Source organism: Dromiciops gliroides, chromosome 1, assembly GCF_019393635.1.
Source record: "Dromiciops gliroides isolate mDroGli1 chromosome 1, mDroGli1.pri, whole genome shotgun sequence".
NCBI lineage: Eukaryota > Metazoa > Chordata > Mammalia > Microbiotheria > Microbiotheriidae > Dromiciops > Dromiciops gliroides.
Window position 1 is genome coordinate 735,161,030 of NC_057861.1, and position 21,168 is coordinate 735,182,197.

The 21,168-nt window shown below is 43.2% G+C and overlaps 1 protein-coding gene across 4 annotated transcripts in view; it reads left to right on the plus strand.

Annotated features, from left to right (window-relative positions):
* The window catches only part of PRICKLE2 (prickle planar cell polarity protein 2), a 366,874-nt gene that overhangs the window by 244,783 nt on the left and 100,923 nt on the right, over nucleotides 1–21,168 (plus strand). For all 4 annotated transcript variants that reach the window (XM_043965328.1, XM_043965320.1, XM_043965312.1 and 1 more), the window contains one exon: nucleotides 18,927–19,110. In XM_043965328.1, the coding sequence (XP_043821263.1) occupies nucleotides 18,927–19,110 (184 nt within the window). The remainder of the gene's footprint in view (nucleotides 1–18,926; nucleotides 19,111–21,168) is intronic.

Sequence of the window (21,168 nt, forward strand, 5' to 3'; positions counted from 1 at the left end):
ACAATCTTCTGTTTATTTACATGAAATAAGGCAGAAAACAAGAAAACATATGCTTGCCAAAGGCACTTGCTACCATTTTGGAGAAGAGTCTAAGTGGAAAAGGAATTTTCCTGCAGATAGTGGGGTTTTCCTGATATTCTTGATTGCAAATGATTTTGCGTTGAATACATCAAATCTTGCATTGCTGTGCCTAAAATGAGATCTAAAGTTACTAAGTTTAGCCTAACTACAGCTACTACTAGCTAATTAGTGTTTAAATAGTGTTTTAAGGTTTACAGAACACTTTACATAGTTATCTCATTTTAACCTCACAACAACTCTCAAGTAGGTTATTATACCCATGTTGCAGAAGAGGAAACTGAGCCTGCGAGAGATCAAATGACTTGTCCAGGGTCACAGAATAAGTAAATATCCGGGGCAGGATTTGAACTCAGGTGTTTCTGACTTCCAAGACCTGTGCTCTATCCATTGCCCCACCTAATTGCCTATCCACACTGGCAGAACCAAGTAGGCGATGAGTTCCTCTTGTCCATACTAGGAGATGTAGCTGGATGGACAGGACAAAGAGTTGGTCCTTCATTCCACATGTCTTGGACCAACCCTGCAGATGGACAATCAAATGCTCCTAGAATTGAGCAGGGAAAAAAGAATAGAAGGAAAGAAATATTTACTAAATACCTACCACGTGCCAGGCACTCTGCCAAGCACTTTACAAATATCATTTCAATTGACCCTCACCTGTCAGTTGGGGGTTACTATTATCCTATTATACAGTGTGAATAAATTGAGGCAAAGAAAAGCTAAGTGACTTGCCCAGGGTCACACAGTATCTGAAGCTAGATTTGAAGTCAGGTAGCCTGATTCCAGGCCCAGTGCTCTATCCACTATACCTTCTAGCTGTCCAAATAAGAGGAGGACAGTGGACTGGATTCCTTTGGAAAATCAAGGAGGGCTTATATTTGATTCCAATCTTCTCCCTGAAACAAGACACATCTTTTAATGAACAATATTCTTCTAGTTATAAGTTCCTTTCGGTCAAGAAAAATTCATCTCCATCAAATGGCAATCAAATATTTTCCCCATCTACTCTGAAGAGGTAAAATGGCATAGAGTAGTGGGAAGATAGATGGCCTCAAAATTGGGAAGACCTGGGTTCAAATTCTGCCTTTGATACATACTGGCTCTGTGTCCCAGAGCAAATCATTTAACTTCACATTACTCTAGGCAACTTTCTGTGACTCTTAAATTTCAGAAAAAGTACTGACCTGCATTGGTAGAGGGAACTTCCTTACCTCAGAGTATCTACACCAATGAAATCACAGGTCCACTTATCCCTATCTCTATCCATTTTAAGAGAGGCTGCATTATTTTGTTTTGTAGAGTTGAAGGGAGATACCCTCCATTTTATAGATCAGTAAACTACAGTCACTTGAGCCTCCTTTGGCAGGGTAATGGGCTTGCCTTGCTTCTTGATCCTATGTTAGCCTACATTTCTGAGGGTTTTGCAGAATAATTTTGCTGTTTAGTCAATCAAATATTCACTGAATGACTTCTCCATACAGAGTGCTTGGCTGAATAACCTTATGGATGGAGACAAGTAGGAATGGCAACATTCATCAGTCATTGGGCTCACTCTGTGACTTCAAGCTATGCATTGTTGTCCTGAGACAGAACAAATATCAATACCATTTTCAAACCCATTACCCCCATGGACCATGTGAATTCAATTCATCAAGGGCTTCTTTCCAACATCATATGAAATGAGGAAATGTTATTTTCCCCCTACTTACCTCCCTCCTTCCTGTCTCAGCTACAGGGCTGGGAAGATTGCCGTCCCTCCTTGAACAAAACCCCAAAGCCTGGCTTGGAGATAAAACTGGAGAACTGTAGCCAGAATACCGCCTCTCTCTCCTCTTCTCTCCCTCTCCCCACCCCCTCCCAGGAGATTCCTCAGCCTGCCTCACTTGCGCTGAATCTCTTCTAGAACTCCTCTTCCCCCTTTGTGTTTCTGTCTATCTAGAGATATGGGTCTTCTTTCCCATAACCCTTGTCTTGGTCAGCCCCTCCACCCTTCACCCCATCCCCTTTGAACCCCATTTCTTCAGCACTTTCTTTCCAAGGCTCTATGAGGTTGTCTTTCTCTTTGGCCTCATTTTGCTGTTTTTGTGTTGAGCCCATCAGTGTGGATATTAATAAGAGCCCTTGACAAGTTTAGAAGGGTGTGCCTGGAGCCAAAATTCCCCCCAAGCCAAGCCCCTGAGGGAAGGTGATGCCAGCTGGCCTTGTTCCACTCCAACCGAAAGGATTTCTCATATATGCAGTTGGCCCAGCCTTCCTGGATGAAAGGTGCTCTAATGTAAACTTACGATGTTATTAATAAGCAGCCACTTAAGAATTTACTGTGCCTTTCCAGTGATTGGGGGGGGCCTCTCTGTGAGCAGGGCTGGAAAACAGCCCATTGCATTGTACGTGGATGAGGTGACCAGGACGGTAAGGGGGTGATGGTCTTTGAAAAATGGTGGTGAGGAAAAGATGCAATGGGAGGGACACTGTTGCCCCAACTCAGGCTCTCCCAATCTAATGACAACAACCCTGTTATGGAGTTCTCAAAAGGATTAAGAGTCAGAGGACTCGAGTTCAAATCCCCAATTTCCTACTTACTACCTGTATGAGACCAATATGATCTAAGTTCCTTCAGGGCAGGGACCAGGTTCATGCCTGGTACCTAGTAAGTGCTTAGTGATTTATTGACCGTATATAATAAAGGTGGGAAGGTTGGAAAAGCAAGAAACCTCTTTGGGCCTCCATTTCCTCACTATTAAGTTAGTGATTTGGACTAAATGACCTCTTACATTCCTTCTAGCCGCCCCCCCCCAACTACTATCATATGATAGCTTAGAAATGTCTTGTCAAGTTGCAGTGCTAGCATTTTAGCCCAAATCTCTCTCCTGAATTCTAGCCTATTCTTTGTGCTTGCCTGCCAGACACTCACTTGGATGTGCCATTGGCATTTCAAACTCAGCTTATCCAAAATGGAACTTCTTACATGGCTTCTCCATCCCTACCACCACCATCTATCCCTCCTCAAAACTTCTCCATTTCTGCAGAGCATCCCGTTGGCCTCCCAGTCATCCAAGGCCCCACCCTCAACTTTTTCCTTGGCTCTTCTCTCTCCCTAACCCACCTTCCCCATGCCTAATCATTCGCTAGATCTCACTGACTCTACCATGACATATCTCACATTATCAAGTCATAAAGCCATTGGAAGGAAGTTAAGTGACTTGCCCAAGGTCACTTGTGAAGGTAAAGACCAGAAGTGGAATTTGAACCTAAAGCCTCTGCATCTAGAGCCAGAGCTTTCCCCGAATTCCCACCAGTCTATTCTCTCCTTACTCCCTGACTTTAGCCTTCAGAGCTTCTCACTTGCACCATTGCCATAGACTCCTTGATGGTCTCACTACTCTGTTGTCCATAAGCCACGTTTCACACAAGTCTGACCATGTCACTCCATGGCTCAAAAACCTTCAGGGTGGGGTAGCTAGGTGGCTCAGTGGATAAAGCACTAGCCCTGGATTCAAGAGGGCCTGAGTTCAAATCTGGCCTTAGTCACTTAACACTTACTAGCTGTGTGACCTTAGGCAAGTCACTTAACCGTCATTGCCTGGCAAAACAAAACATAACCTTCAGGGGCTCCCTTCTGCTTGTAGGTTAAAATTCAAACTCCTCAGTTTGTTGTAAAGCCTTTCATAGCCTCACAACCCATTTAACTTTCCAACCTGATCTCTGTTATAGCCCAAGGGGCTTCCTAAGTGTTCATGGAATGGGATCTCGTATCTCTGTGCCTTTGTCCAGGCTTACCCTAAGCCGGGAATGCTCATTCCAAACTCCTGCCTCTTAGGATCCTTGTTTTCTTTAAGACTCAACTACTTTGCCAGCTCCTACGTACCTTCTCTTCCATTTGTTCCCACTCTTTCCCTCATGAAGTTATCTTGTATTTCATTATCTTGTAGTGTACTTGTTTAGAAGCCCAGTGGGCTATAGACTCCTGGGGGTACAGAGATTGTTTTGGTTTTGTCCTTATATTCCAGTACCCTGGCTGGTCCCTGTGTATAGTGAGCCTTTAACAAATATTTGCTAAACTCATTAGCATGTAGCACACAGTAGGCATTCATTTCACTGTAAGTAATTTATACCAGCAGGACTGAATTATTCCTCAGCTTAATGAGAAACAAGATGGCAGCTTTTTGAACATTTTAAACTATGAGATACAAAAATAGAACTAGCCTCAGTCTGGATAATGATGCCCACCAAAATCTCTTTATTATTGATACTGAGGGCACAATCCAATTGTTTTCTGTAAATTCTTTTTTAAAAAAAGTTTTATTTTATTTCAGTAAGCAAGCATTTATCTTCTCTACCTTTCACATCTCCCCTCCCATCAGAGGGGGAAAAAAAAGAAAGCCTTTGCGGCAAATATGTATAATCAAGCAATACAAATGCCCACAATATCGGGGTCTAAAAACATATGCCTAATTCTACAACTTGAGAGCATCACTTGTCTGACAGGAGGTGAGTAGCATGCTTCATCAGTGGTCCTGTGGAATCAAGGATGAACATTGCATTGATCAGAGTTAAGTCTTTCAAAATTGTTTCATCTTCAAAATGTTACCATTTTTGTATAAATGGTTCTTTTGCTTCTATGCATCAGAAAGCCCAAGGTTCTCTGAAACCATTTCCTTTCAACAATTTTCCATTCCATGCAGATACCATAGCTGTTCAGTTCTTCCCCAATTGATGGGCACTGCTTTGTTTCCAATTCTTTGCTTCTACCAAAAAAAAAAAATGCTACAAGTATGTTTGTGCCTAGAGGTCCTTTTCTTTGACTATAGGCCCGGTAGTGGTATCACCGGCTGAAAGAGAAGATACCAGTGTGGTGATTTTGGAATTATTTTTGTCTCTTCTTCATCTGAGAACCCAGTTTGGAATAATAAGAAAATTATAAGTAGCTGTTTCCCTCTCCTAAAGAACTTGGAAACCTAAAGTGATGCAGTAGAAATACAGAACCTGGGCACCTGACCTGAATTTCTGTTCTGCTATTCCCTGCCTTTAAGCCCGTGAACCTCAATTTCCTTAGCATTCAAATGAGGAAGTCGATTTTGATGATCTCTAAGTTTCCATTCCATTTCTAGATTCTCCGCTCCTATAAATAGTCCTTTTCCTCCCCTACCCCCAACCCCCCAAAATTATTCTTGAAACTCACTAGGCAAAAAGTTTACATCATCAAAAGCCTAAATATTTTAAAATCACTTCTGCCTGAAGTGAAATAAACTGATTTATCCCCTTGGAGTGCCCCCACTCCACCTACTTTGTGTATTCTTAATATGGTAATGGCTCTGACAAGCCGTCAAGGCGACCTGAGCTTCCCCAGATACCCAGCTTCTTGCCTCCAAGATAGGAGGGATAGCAGGGCTGCTCTGCCTTCACCATCTATGGACAATGAGAACTCCTCAGCTGATGGAAGTCGTCTCATGCAAAGAGACAGGAAGAAGACATGTTTCACTCGCGGTCCTTCAAGTCACTGAGAGGTGGAAAGGCAACTCATATAGCAATTTTTATATCCGAGGTCATAGCCCTGCTGGGACACATGGGTCAATCATTTCCAGTTTTCCTTAAAATCGGGATGATCATTTGCAAGGTCAAGAGTGTATGCCAAAGATATTGGGCCTGCTTGGAAGAAAAGCACTAGTCTATCCAGATCACCCCAATAGTCTGATAAATCAGTGATCTCCTCTGTCTGAGTATGTGTGCCCATCATGGGTGAGTCACCCATTTCTTTCAATAAGTTCAGTATTTTGTGAGGCAGGGGGTGGCAAGCAGTATGCTAGGAGCCTTTGTTGAGTTTTCCTTCTCTCATGAGGATACCAATAAAGTATTCTTGGTAACTGAGGCTGGTTTACAAAGATCATCTTTGAGAGGTGGTGTGGTCCAGGCGCTAGAGTGATGAACATGAAATCAGGAAGATGAATAAATGTTTTTCTTTAAAAAAAAATTCCTCGGTGCACAGTCTAATGAAATGTCCCATGCACACACATGCCCATGAATATATCCTTGTTATTGTCTGTTATCCCACAAGTAAAAGTTGTGGCACTGGGGGGGGGGCAGGGAATAGAGTTTTGAGGATCAGCTTCTTCATTTCTCCACATACGACCTTCTGAGTTTGCCTTTAACCAACTGCAAAGCATAGTTAGCAACTTGCCAGTCCTTGAAGCCCTTAAGGTTTTCAGTCATCCCTTTGCATGCTTTGGGGCTTATCTCATTTTCCTTTGTATTCCAGTTATTTGCATACGTGCCTAATCTCTTCTACTGTACTTCTGGAGGGCAGGGTCATTTTCAGTTGTCTGTCTCTTCCAGTGCTTGCATGTAGTAGGTGTCCAATAGAAGTAGGAGAGAATGCAGTTCCTCCCTAATAGCTTGCAGGTGGGCAATCATAAATGCAAATTAGAAAGCAGAGAGAACCCTTCAAAAAGGTTTAGGCTTTTGAGAAAATTCACCCAGGAGACTGTCAAAGGAAAAGTGACTCACTTGTACTGCTCGAAAGCCAGAACCCAGTCTAATGCAAAGTAGGGCACTGCACACATTTCTTCATCATGCTGTAAATTTGCAAATTAATAAGAGGAAACAATTGTCATAGAAAGTTAGGTTATTTCAACTTAAGCAGGCCTCCAGAGAGGGAGGCCCTTCTTAGCACAGATGGCCAGAGCCAGCAGAGCCAGAGGGGAGTGCTTGGCGTTTGATGGGACCAGGCAGCAGGCTTTGGCACACCAGCCTCATACCCAGCTGGGTCTGGGTTGCAGTCTCTCCCTCTCAGCCTCTGCATGTGCAAGGAAACTATTTCTCAGAAACAGCAGACATCAAGGTTCATGCCTGACTCCATCTTTCACTGTTTGAGCACCAAGGGAAAAAGCAAGATAACAAACGAAAGTGTACCCAGTGATTATTCCTGGCCTGTGAGGTTGGGGCTCTGTAAGCCAGCAAGCAGAGCCCATCTCATCTATCCATTAGTCAATCACTAAGCATCTATTAAGTGCCTGCTGTTTGCCAGGCATTGGGCTAAGCACTAGAAAAGTAAAACAGTCCCTCTCTCAAAAAACTTATATTCTAATGGGGGGGGGGAGTCATGCACAAATTAATATTTATTCATATTTATACTCATATTTATATTAGATGAAATATATAGAAAATGAACACATTATAGTATTGGTGGTGGAGAGGAATCACATCAATTTCATCAAAATCTTACTGGACACACCCGTCCCTGGCTGAAGTGACATTAAAGCAGATCGGGATCCAGGCTGTGTTCAGAGGTCTGGGCAGTTACTGTGAAGAAATTAAACACAAGGGCAGAAGGGCACGATAACCATATTGGCAAATTTGAAGAGCTGTATTAGACTTGGAAGAGGGATCACTTCTTCTGTTTGGTCCCAGAAGGAAAAACCAGTGTGTGTCTGTAACACTGGTGGTGATGCGTGTCACTCTGGAGACCACAGCTGGCCTCCCATCCTTGTCCCTGGGAATAGAAAGAGCCACCTCCGAACAGTCGGCTAATTGTGTTTATCATATTAATGGCCCTTTGCATCCTTGTGGTCTCCTCTTATGCTGCTTTTTGGAGTTCACTTTAAAGAAAAAGTTAGGTCTACAATTACAGTAGCTCAGAGCCCCTCAGAGCAGCTAAGAAAATTCCCAACATTTCAGTAGAGGTTTGTCTCATTCCTCTGATTTGAATTTATGCTTATCTCTATTTAACCACTGGCATCTTTGTGGTTGAGGGGGGTGGGGAAGTAGGTTACTGGAAACACTGGGATAAAGAAATGAGAAGATGTTATAGTGTCTGTAAATGGACAGTTACTATGGGTTTCCAATTCATTTCCTGTTATGTGGTAGCTGCTGCCGCCCCTGCTTGCCACCTCTGCCAGCAGGCCCTTTGTGCAGAGGTGTGTGTTGAAGTGGATTTGAGACAGAAAGTGCCCTCGCTTTCAGGGTCTCTAACTTCTGGGTCAGCCAGGCCTGCATCTCATTGAATCATAGGATTTCAGAATTGGAAGGGCGCCATTCATTCATTCAACAAGCATTTCTTAAGTTCCTACTATGTGCCAAAGATGCAAAGACAAAAACGAGACACTTGATGCTTTCAAGTAGATTACATCCTATTGGAAGAAAACAACATGAACACAGATAAATCAATATAAAATATGGGGGAGGGAAGGTAGATAAGGCACTAAAAGCTAGGGGGATCAGGAAATGGAATGGAATGGAATGAATGAATGAATGACCATTTATTAAACACCTATTATAAGCTAGGCACCATGCTAGAAAAGGCTTTGTATAGCTGGAGGTTGAGTTGGGCTTGGAAGAAAGCTAAGGCTTTTGAGAGTTGTAGTTGAGAAGGGAGAACATTCCAAGCATGGGAGACAGCCTGTATGTGGAGAGAAGAGGGATGGAATATCATGTTTGGTGTACACCAAATAGGCTAATTTGGCCAGAATATAGACTACTAAAGGGAAGGATGGGCCTTGAACTTGGAAAGCTAGGATGGAACCAACCCGTGAAGGGCTTTAAATGCTCGACTCCAAAGTTTTCATTTATCCTTGAGGCAAGAGGTTGCTTCTGGAGGTGGGTGACGTGGTCACTGTACAAAGAGCTGTGCTTCAGGAAGGCCCACCTCAGAGATCATCCAACCCAATCCTAACCTCAACCATGTGCATTGTTATTCACTTGTTTTTCAGTCGAGTCTGACTCTTCTTTCAGAGTCACACAGCTAGTAAGTGTCTGAGGCTGAATTTGAACTCAAGAAGATGAGTCTTCCTGACTCCAGGCCTGACACTCTGTCTACTGCACCACCTAGCTGCCCACACTACCTTCTGTGGTTCTTGTTGTTGTTCAGTTGTGTCTGAGTCTTGGTGACCCCATTTGGGGTTTTCTTTTTTTTTTTTTTTTTGGTGAGGCAATTGGGGTTAAGTGACTCGCCCAGGGTCACACAGCTAGTAAGTGTTAAGTGTCTGAGGCTGGATTTGAACTCAGGTCCTCCTGACTCCAGGGTCAGTGCTCTATCCAGTGCATCACCTAGCTGCCTAGGGTTTTCTTGACAAAGATACTGGAGTGGTTTGCTATTTCCTTTTCCAGCTCATTTTATGGATGAGGAAACTGAGGCAGAGTTAAATGACTTGCCCAGGGTCACAAGCTAGTAAGTATCTGAGGTCATATTTGAAACTCTTCTTCTTAACTCTAGGCCTGACATTCTCTCCACTGCACCACCTAGCTTCCCCTACCTCAACCATGACTCCCTTTTAAAATATCTCTGAGAAGTAAGTGGTCATGCAGCACCTGCTTGAACACTTCCAGGGACAAGGCACTCACTACCTTCCAAGGCAAACTCTGTTTCCAGACATCTCTTGTTTTTTAAGGAGTCTTTTCCTTCTATTGGGCAACATTTGAAAGCCATGCTTTACTCCACAAAGCTGTAATTCTCACCTCACCTCCTTTGTCCCATCCCAATGCCCCCCTTGTTTTCTTTGGCTTTCGGCTGGCGTAAAAAAGGAGAATGGAAACCTGGGTTCGAATCTTACTTCAAATCCTTTGCATCCTTGGAAAATTTAGCATCTTTATCTCTTCAATTTCTTCAGGGAGCTAGACTAGGAGGCCCCCAGGGGCCCTTCCAGCTCTCAGTGTCTGACCTGAAGTCAAAAAGGCAGCAAACCAAGGGAGGCAGCATGGTTCAGTTAAGGCTGCTCCTTTGCAGCCTTTGACCTAAATCAGTGACATTATTGTTGAGGAAGATGAAAGGACTGAGCCCCGAAGCAACCTGGGAAAGCTGGACCCTTTTCCAGCCTCTCCCGTGTTTGTCTCTCAAAGGACAACCCCATGCTTTTACTGGAAGAATTGTGAATTCTCAGAATAGTCAACACACCAATATTTAAAAGTACAAAGATATGTTCCCAAGCCAACTATTCAGTCTTCCATTGTCCTTGCTCTGTTCCTTTCTCTGAGGACAGATCACGGAAAGTTTATGTCAGCTCGGACCAAGTCATCCTATACTGGTTTTCTTGTGGGACTTAACTCTTTACCTCCCAGAACTCGGGAGAATTTGTGTAGAGTTTTCCCTTGTAGAGAAATCTTCTCTCCCATAGAAGTGTGTGTGTGTGTGTGTGTGTGTGCACACGTGCGTGCGCGTGCGCGTGTGCGTGTGCTGCTGTGGCTACGTGGCCCAGGAGGATCCATTTCTCTGGATTGTGTACTGCGTATTGGTTCCATGCTAATGTTCTGTTTGTTTTCCTGGCATGCTACACCCCTCTCTCAGGCCAGACTCATTCCTGGGAGTTCAGGGAGGTGGAACACTTCGGATGAAATCTGACCTCGGCTTTCTTCACATTTGAAATATCACTCCATAAACTAACACTTAGCAAAAAAAAAGGAGGCTCAAGATCGGGGCTATCCCTGAGTAGTACAGTAGAAAAGGTGAAGGTGATGGCCAGGGAGTCTGAAGAACTGGGTTCGAATTCTGGCTCTGCTTTTTAATCTGTGGTAAAAGTTGCAAGGAGGTTCATTTGAGCTCAGAGTTGGGATTAGCTTCCTAACCGTTGGAGTTCTCCCAAAGTGGAATGGGCTACATTCAAGACATCATGGCATCTCCTTCCTTGGGGGTTCTCCAAGCAGAGGCTGCAAGCCTATTCCTCGTGTATCTTACAACGTGGATTCTTTTCATGTATGGGTTGGACTAGATAGCTGCTGACTCAACAAGCATTTATTAGGCACTTCTTGTGTTCTAGGCACTGTGCTAAATGCCCTTAGATTCTGTGAATCCCTATGATTTTAGGCAAGTCATTGGATTTCTTTGGACCTCAGTTTTCTCATGTGTCAAATGAGGAGTTTAGAGTAGATCCCTTCAAAGGTCCTTAATGGACTTCCTCTATGAATTACTGTATGTTCTTAAGAGCACTTAGTTGTATATCTCAGGTTTGTTCATGTGTGAAGCATGGGAGGATTCTGAGTTATTTCAGCCCTTTCCAGAACATGGGGATGCTCTCTGTCATACCAGCCCTTAGACATGCCCCTCATGAGACTGGACTGTGTTGGGTTGAGCCAGTTGTTATTTATCTCTCCTTTACAATGTATTGTCACTGTGTGGAATCTGAACTCATCTTTAAGCATCCTTCCCCTGCACCCACACCTTCAACCCTTCATCCAGAAATGAGCTACACTTTTTAACCTATAGTGACCCTAAACTTGGTCTCCAGAATGCATTCTGCAGGGGATGCTGAGAGTGTGGACAGATAGTAGATTTGGCACCAAGATCCAGGTCATTGCTAACGTAGAGCATTCCTCCCACCAGTCCAGTTCCATAGACATATCCTAGGTGGGTACATCAGCCTAGTGACACACAAGCTTCCATGTGGGGTTAGGATTGATCTCTATTGATCCTTGAGAAAGTTAGTGCTCTTGAAAGATTTGTGGTGACCCTTGGGTGGCTGAACTCCAGTGGGAGTTCCAGAGGGACAAGCATCCAATTTTAGCTACCTCATTTTTACTGATGGAGAAGGGCAAGTTTCTAGATCAGGCAGTACTACATAAACAACCGCCGTGGGGCCAGACACTGCACAAGACACCATGATATTAAAAATGAAAATGAAAACAACTCCTGCCTTCAAAGAGCTTATATTGTCTTAGGAAAGCCTTCTCTTTTTCCTTCCCTTCTCCTCCTCTCTCTTTTCCCCATACGTCATCCCACCACCACCGCTACCAACTCCCAACACCCTGTACACCCACAGAGAGGGATATTGTGGCTCATTGTTTCACTCAATTAACCATCATTTAGTTCAAGACAAGGATTTTCTCCATCTCCAAATTAGAGTCAGAGTATTTAAAATGTGAAGTTGCTAAGGCTCATAAACAAACCTTCACTAGTCAGGAGAAAGTATGATACCGTGCACATAGAGTCAGAAAGACGTGGGTTCAGGTCCCATTTCTAAATTTATTATGCTGTGTGACCAAGGGAAAAAATCAATTAACCTCTTAATGCTCCAGAGAACTTCCTAAGGCTATGAGTTACAGACAATTTGCTGATCTATTTCAGGGAAGGGCATTTTCCACACCATGGATTTCCCATACCAATATAATCAGAGTAATACCAATATAATCTAAGATAATCTTTTTTAAAATGTGTTACTACTATTATGGTTGTTAAAGATTTTCTGATCTAGGGGCTCTTAACCTGTGGTCCATGAGCTAATTTTGTTTTGTTTTATAGTGTGATCATTGTATTTCAATACAATTTGTTTCCTTTGTAATTCAATATATTTTCTTTTATGAATTTAAGAACATTATTCTGAGAAAGGGTCCATAGGTTCCAACAGACTGCCAGGACGCCCGTAACACACACAAAAAGTGAAAAGCTCATGAAATGCTAGTTCAGTTCCCCTCACTGTTCATGGGAAGCTGAAGATTGGAGAGCTTAATGCAATTAACAAAGCTTAATGCAATTTGGGGGGCCACTTGGTCCAGTCTTCTCTCTGCTTTCTTTCTGGATTCCCCCTAGATTGTTACTTGATGAATACTTAGGTTGTCATTCATGGCCACCTCTTTGCAAAGACAACCTTAACAGCATAGAAAATGTGGACATCCGAAGGCCAACATTTCTCTAAAGATGAATATAGACTCTTTCAAGGAGGGAACTAGTCTTCATTTTTGTCTTTTATCCTCAGTTCCTCACCCCAGTGACTGGCATATAGGAAGCATATAATAAATGCTGGTGGAATTGAATTAAAGGGAATCAGGCTAATTTTGGAAAAGGCACCATCAGGATTTGCCATCTCCAAATGGTTTGGATGTTAGGGTATAGCATGAAGGGGCTGGAGAGACCTTTGGACAAGGCCCTCACGTACCTACAGCTACTGAACTTTCCATATAATTGCTCAATATGGTTCATATGATGAAGAAGTGACTGAATAATGGCTGTGACTTTTGGAGGGGGGAGGTGAAAGTGCAAAGAGAATACTGAATGTCTCCTCTGAATCATGGCCTTTTCCTTAGGAAATCTGTCATTCACAAACCCCATTATATGCAGGTAAAATGTCATCCCTGACAGAATGAAATTCATGCTCCCTGCCAAGATTTTAAAAGGAAATCCTGCTTACCAGCAACTTCTATTTTCATAAATGTCTATTAAAAAAAAAAGCTGGAGCATAATCCACACATTTCCCCAGAACTCACTGTGTTTCAAGGAAAAGCCTTAATCATTGTGACAAAAGGAAGAGTCATTGGGCCACTGGGCATCAAAACTTCTCTCCCGCCAAAGTGAGTAAATGAGTTGGCTCTTCTGCCGACCTTGGGCTGCATTACTAGATTACATCTCTGGGCTTTGGGTAATTGGAAGTAAACACACTAGACCCTCTCCAGAGCATCCCGGAGAAACTGCCATCATGGCTAGGATTCATGAGTTCTTTAACTGTGGCGATATCTCTCCAGTCAACTCACATGCTTTTCTTAAAAGCCTATTTTGTGCTAGGCACTGATAATACAGATTCGGTGAATGGAACAATCACTAGTCACAAGGACTTGACATTCTACAGACCTAAACCAACAAAGGGTCTTAGAGATGAAAAGCTAGAAGGGACCTTATAGGCCATGGAGTTCAGCTTCCTCCTTTTGACCCTTTTTATCTTAGGGGAAACTGAGGCACAGTGAGGTTTAAGTGACTTACTCTAGATCCTGCAACTTGTTGTTTGTCCTTCATTCTTTTTTTTTCTTTTCTTTTCTTTTTTCTTTTTTTTTTTTTTGGTTCTTCATTCTTGAAGAGGGCCATGACATCAGGGTGATGTCATGACTTGCAGTGAATTGGATTTAAGTGAAGGAGGGCTGTGTAAGGTCACTGGCTTCACTCTCTCCTCCAGAGCCATCTGGGTCCAGTGGCAAGATATATATCAAGACAACTGGAGATGGCCCTGGATGTTTAAGGCAATTGGGTTTTTAGTGACTTGCCCAAGGTCACACAACTAGTAAGTATGTGAAGTGAGATTTGAGCTCATGTCCTCCCAACTTCAGGGCCAGTGTTCTATTCCCTGTGCCACCTATATTTGACACCAGGACAAATACACAATGCACAATACCAGTTTAGCCCTCTCTAGGGAATAACCCAAGGAAAATAGCTGATAAAAATTTTGCAAATAGCAAATGTAGTGGCATTCCTATTGATCATACTAATCAATCAGCCAGAATTTATTTATCTACTAGGTGCCCACACTGTGCCAGGCACTGAGGTTACAAAAGTACAAGTGAAATGATTCTTGCCCTCAAGAAATTTGAAACACATTTAGGGGAGGTTGTAAATGAGAGGATGCTGTCAGGTCAGCTAAGTGGTACAGTGGCTAGAGCTCTGGGCCTGCAGTCAATAAGACTCATCTTCCTCAGTTCAAATCCTGCCTCAGACATTTACTTGCTGTGTGACCCTGGGCAAGTCACTTAACCCTGTTTGCCTCCCTTTCCTCATCTGGAAAATGAGCTGGAAAGAGAAATGGCAAACCACTCTGCTATCTCTGCCGAGAAAACCCCACGTGGGGTGACAAAGAGTTGGACAAGACTGAACAACAACAAATAGAGAGATAGAGGTAAAAGGTCCTTTGAAGGATTTGGGGATTTTTGTTGTTTCAATTTGCTTTTTGCTTCAGGGTAATGAGTCTTACTTTTTAAAATTTGTTTTTTCCTTCCTTCCTTTCTTCCCTCTCTACCTCTCTCCTTCCCTCCTTCCTTCCCTCCATAGATTTATGTCTATATATACATATACATACATATATTACTACATATACATATGTGTATGTGTAATTAAAAAAAAAATTGTATATGTGCTAGTCACAAGATGAGCCGCTCCTTGATTCCAACTGAGCTGCTGCTCTGCTGTTGGAAGAATCTTTACAAGCAGAGAGCTCGAAGGCTCCAGGCTGACAGAGCTATGAGCCATCTCAACAACTTAAAATAGAATCCTTTTGCTCAGTCAGGTGGTGGGGAGAACATCTCACATTCTCTAGGACGCCTTTCTCCCCCCACAGATGCAGAGAAATGGATCTAAGAGGCAAGTTGTGCATTGACAAACACCATAGTGGCTGAGTGGCCCGAGGATGCCATGAAAGTTTTCTCTTTTTCCTCTTCTTCCCTCCTGATCCTCCCTCCCCCCCCCCCCACTCCCCCCTGCCTAGTCTGAGGCCAGGGACACTGAGCCAGGTTTGTGTCACTCTCCTGTCCTTGGAGCCGTATCTAGCAGCGTTCATCTGTGCGGTTTAGTGGATGCTCGTTCCCCTTCTTGTACTTCCCTTCCATGAATTTGACATTAGTGCTCTCTCTGTCTGCTTCTCAAATTCTGAGGCTTATTTCTTCCAGGTTGTGGTTTTTTTTTTCTTTCTCCTGATGTTTCGGTTTATTTTGTTAGTTCCTCCAACTTTAAATATTTTGCTGTTCCCTGTCTTGCTGTATAAATGAGGCTCCTTGATGGATATTCTGGGGACTGCACTGGGTAGAATTGCTTTAAGTTTTATGAAAATAAATGTGTGATTTTTCTAGTAAAAAAAAAAAGCATTAGTCACTGAATAGCTTAGTAAAATTAACTTCAACACACGTTGAGCTCTTTTTCCTCAAGTCATAAACTCGCATAAGAAACTCTGTGAAAGCTTCTACGAAGCCCTGGCCTCTTCACAGTAGCTGATTAATTAAAGCGTTCCCATTAAATTACGCTGTGATTATTTTTGAAGGTAACAGCCAGAGGCCAGACTGAGCCCCTTTGACTTGGTAGATGCAAACCAGACATACAGTGTGTTTTGGGGCCGTGGGCGTCTTAGATCTGATGGAAAGCAGGAAATGAGAGAATCTGGCAGGGCTCTGTGGCCTGGCTCAGTGGAGCCTCCTGACTTTTTCTTTTTTTTTTTCTTTTTTTGCTGAAGTACATTCTTGTGTTGTAAAGGGTAAAGTGGAAACTTAGGTGCAAATCTGGATCCAGGGTACTTAGGATGGATGGCTTTGAAGGTTCCCCACATCAGGAATCAGGAAAGCTGCAGCCGAAGAAATTGAACTATTTATTATTTTGGAGTTGTCCCTGCCCTTTTTTGTTTGGAGGTAGAAAAACAGAGGGTTTTTTGTTGTTGCTTTTTTCCCCTGGTGCTTGCATCAGTTTTTATATAGCTTCATCCTTTTTGTGCCCATAGAAGAGGGAACAGATGGTAACCTTAAAAGAGAAAACTCAGTTCTGGGGAAGGAGTGTGTCTTTATGTACCTTTGCTTGAAACTCACAGATGCAAGGCCTTCCTGGATATGTAAAAATGATTAAGGTAGAGAACAATTAGGTTTCTAATTAGGATTTCAAATCTCCAACTCTTTGAAATGGAGGTAAACATTTTTTTCCCCTAAGAGAACCCTTCAGCTAGTCCAATACAGGGGAAGAAATCTAGCTCTGCTTTTCACTTAGAAGGAGATTTCATTCACTTAATTGTTGTATCCAGATCCCTTTCAGAAATTCCTGTTTTTCTCTGCTAGGAGACTCTAGGGAGGCCTTGAGGCCTTGTGGATAGAGAACTACCTTTGAATCAGGAAGGGCTGGGTTCAAATCTCTGCTGACATAAACCAGCTTTGTGACTAGAAAGAAGTCATCCAAGCTCTCCAGTGCCCCAGGCAAATGTTTAAATATTGTAGCTCACAGATGAGTGTGGCTCTGCATTGATGATTTCCAAACCAAGAGGTCTAGACCAAAAAAAGGAGGTGTAGGGAGTGGTGTGTGTGTGTGTGTGTGTGTGTGTGTGTGTGTGTGTGTGTGTGTGTGTGTGAGATATATCTGTATATCTGTATTATATATGTTACTTGGATGTTGTAAGGGAGAAATGAGATCCTATGTATAAAGCACTCTTAAAAAATTGAAAGCATTGTATAGGAATAAGGATGGGGTCTGGACCTCTGATTTCTTTGGTACAGAGAACTCCCAAGTGAGGAAGCTCCCTTTACAGATGCAGTCAGGCACCTTCTTGACAACTTACAGTCTCTGGGAGTTGCCCAACACTTTGAAAGATTCAGCCTGTATATGTCAAAGGCATGGACTTGAACCCAAATCTTTCTGACTGTGAGGCTGCCGCGCTGTCGCAAAGCAGCCTACGAGAATCAGTGGTTGTTATTGTTGCATTTTGAATGGATTTTATTGACACCTTTTGCTCTGTTTTCCTCTGTGTTCTTCTCCTTCCCCACAGCTATTCTTCATGCCAGATTTTTTTCTTTTAAAAAAAGGAAGAATAAAGCATTCAGCAAAACCAATCAATATCTCAATAAAATCTGACACTTATGGGCATTGTTTTATAGCTGTGTGTTCCCACTAGTGCAAAGGAAGGGAGGGAAGTCATGTTCTTATCTCTTCTTTGCAACCAAATGTCTGCTCTTCCTCTGTCTTCTCTTTTACCTTCTCTTTCTCCTCCTCCTCCTCCTTCTCCTTAATAATAATGATAATGACAATAATGATGACAATGATGATGAGCATTTATATATCACGTTAAAGTATGTAAAGTACTTTTACCTCATATGAGCCACAACAATAATGATGATAATATTTTTTTTAAGTCTGGACCAATTGCTGGAATGGAAATTTCCTCGATTGATGTCAACTAACCCCAACTCCACTGATGTGAACTGGCAGCTTTGTTTATAACTCACAGTGTCAGAGAGCTACCTGGACCCCTGAAAGGGCAAATGACTTGTCCATGATTAAATGAGATAATATTTAAAACGTGCCTTGCACATAGTAGGCCCTTTCTGCATGTCCTCCCTCCCTTCCTCCTTTTCTCCTTTCCTCCCTTCCTTCCCTCCCTCCCTGTATTTCTTCCTTCCTTCCTTCTTTCCTCCCTTTCTTCCTTCCTTCCTTCCTTCCTTCCTTCCTTCCTTCCTTCCTTCCTTCCTTCCTTCCTTCCTTCCTTCCACCCTTCCTCCCTTCTTTCCTTCCTTCTTTCCTCCCTTTCTTCCTTCCTTCTTTCCTTCCTTTCTTCCTTCCTTCCTCCTTTCCTCCCTTCCTTCCCTCCCTCCCTCCTTCCCTTCCTTCCTTCCTTCCTTCCTTCCTTTCTTCCTTGCTTCCTTCCTTCCTTCCTTCCTTGCTTCCTTGCTTCCTTCCTGGGACACACATTCTGTATGTGGCAGAGGCAGGCCTTAAATTCAAGTCTTTCTGATTCCAAAGATGGTGCCCTATACACTCTGCCGCACAGTCTCTGGTACTTGATACTCTTGTTATATCTGTGGTTCTTTTGGTGTAGGGAATTGCCATTAAAGAAACCCCCTCTGCCAATGTTGATCAATAGCTGCCCTGTAACTTGTAGAATTGCCTGGGGCATTGAATAGTGAGATGATTTGTCCATGGTCATAGAGCCAAATTCAATATGTGTGAGAGGCAGGATTTGAACCCAAATCCTCCTGAGACCAGTGCTAACCATTATACACTCCATCTCTTGTTATTGCTATGTTGTCACCTCATTTTTCTTGTCATTATTATTAAGAAATTATGATGTAAGTGTCAAGTTTGCTGGTAATTTCTTCTGTTAAATATTTAGCTTCTATATCACTGTCAATGAATTTATATTTAATCTTTAGATCACCTCAACTTTCTACCTAAAAAACTCACATTCACACATGCATATGGGCACACACACACAGACACACACACACATAGGTACACACACACACACACACACACACACACAAGTAGCAAGAGAACACTGCTTTGGATGCTCGGGGCCCTTCCAGAGGCATATTGCCAAAGAATGTTTTTAGTTCACGATGGGACCTTCGGTGATTGGCAACCCTCTGGAAAATGGTTCTTTTTCTCCTTGCATTCTTACTCAGCAAGACTCCCTTCCTGCTTACAGGAAGATCTGTCTGCACTGCAAGTGTCCCCAGGAGGAGCACATCGTGACGGTGATGCCTTTGGAAATGGAGAAGACGGTCAGCAAGCTCATGTTTGACTTCCAGAGGAACTCCACCTCGGACGATGATTCGGGCTGCGCCTTGGAGGAGTATGCCTGGGTCCCACCAGGGCTGAAGCCTGAACAGGTAACATTCATTCTTTTATTTCTTCCCAACTTTCTCTGACTTTTCTTGGCAGGAATAATCAAGACTCGCTGCTGCTGCTTGAGAACCCTTGTCTGGGTACTTTAAGGCAGCTGATTTCGTTTGGCTAAGTGGGAAGGGATGAGAGTAGGCTGAGGTCATCTTTGGGGGACTGTTGGAGCCACTCTTCCAGGATATTTGGGAAGGTTGGGTCCAGACCTGCAACTTTTAGATGGGGGGAGCTGCATTCTTTAAGATGTAACATTGTCTGAGGGTTCAGCCATGAACTTTGAGGTGAGGCTCATTTCCAGAGGGGAAGGGGAAAGCGTAACCTTGTCCTTTCCAGAGATATGCCCCCGTGTTGAAATATTAAGCTTGGCTATACTTGACTCACAAAGACGTCGGCATTTCCTAGAATATTCTGGCACCCCCCACAGGCTGTAAATATCATTGGCTTGATTAAAAGAACTTGGTTATATTTTCTCACTTTTCTTTTCTCTGCATTCTTCACTGACACACAGATCCTGACTTTACATATTTTGGCATAAGGGATTCCATCTATCACCCTCCAACTGTAATAATAATCCCATTAATAACTGATGTTTTTATACAGCTTTAAAGATTTCAAAGTGCTTTACTTATTGGAGTCTTATGCAACACCGCTAGGGAGGGAGGTGCTTTAGATGGCATTGTACCCATTTTGAAGATGAGGTAACTGATATTCTCAGGGTCTGTCTCTGAAATCATTCCAACACACCTTTTCATTCCCCAATGGCCTCTTCTGGGGTCCAACATAAACTCTTGCATTTGATATTTGAAGCCCCTTATGACCTGTCTCCAACATACCTTTCTAGCATTATTATACATTACTCCTTTTCATGCACACTCTGGTCCAATCAAACCAGCCTCATGGCTGTTCTCCCCACTGACTCTTTTTTTTTTGGGGGGGGGGGGACAATGAGGGTAAAGTGACTTGCCCAGGGTCACACAGCTAGTTAAGTATCAAGTGTCTGAGGCCAGGTTTGAACTCAGGTCTTCCTGACTCCAGGGCCGGTGCTCTATCCACTGCAGCACCTAGCTGCTCCCCACTGATTCTTTGCTCAGGCCAGTGTAGTATGGCGGAAGAGGTATTGGATTTGATGACTGAGGAAGCATGTTTGAATCTCAGTTCTTACTTGTGTGTCACTGGACAAGCTGCTAAAGAAGGAAGGAGGAAAACAAGCATTTTTCACATGTGATAGGCTCTGCACTAAGCACTTTGTACAAATATTGCCTCAGTTGGTCCTCACCACAACTCTGTGAGGTACTGTTATTATAACAACTTTACAGGTGAAGAAACTGAGGCAGACAAAAGTTAAGTGACTTTCCCGGAGTCACACAACAACCAAGTATCCAAGGCTGGATTTGAACTTTGGTCTTTCTGACTCCAGGTCCAGCCCACTAAGAGACTTATGTCACATAACTGCCTCAGAGCTCAGTTTCTTCTTCTATAAAAGGAAGGGGTTGAACTAAATTATCTCTCTGGGGTCCCTTCCAGCTCCAAATATGTTATGCTCTGCTAGGCTCAGGGTCCCAAAGCTAATAAGTATTGGAGGTAGGACTTGAACCTAGGTCTTCCTGACTCCCAAGTCCAACACTATATCCACTATGCCCTACCATTTCACTTCTCTTTGGTAGAAAATTCTTCTCATTGTTGTTCCTGGTCCTGTCCCCTGGGACCAAGAATAATGCTATAATTCCTCTTCCATATGATAGCTCTTCCCCCAGTCTTCTCATTTCCAAGTCCTTTCCCATGCCTAGAATCCACTCCTTTCTTCTCTCCATCTCTTGGTGCATCTGTCTTGCTTCTAGGCTCAACTTAGGTGTTCCCTATTTCTCTAAGTCTTTTCTACTCCTCCCAAGTTGTTGGACCTCCCTCCTCAAAATATTTCATATTTCCTCTCCGTTTCTATCCTTTACACCTCTCCTCATAGAATGTAACCTTCCTGGGCAGCTAGGGGGTGCAGTGGCTAAAGCACCAGCCCTGGATTCAGGAGGACCTGAGTTCAAATGTGGCCTCAG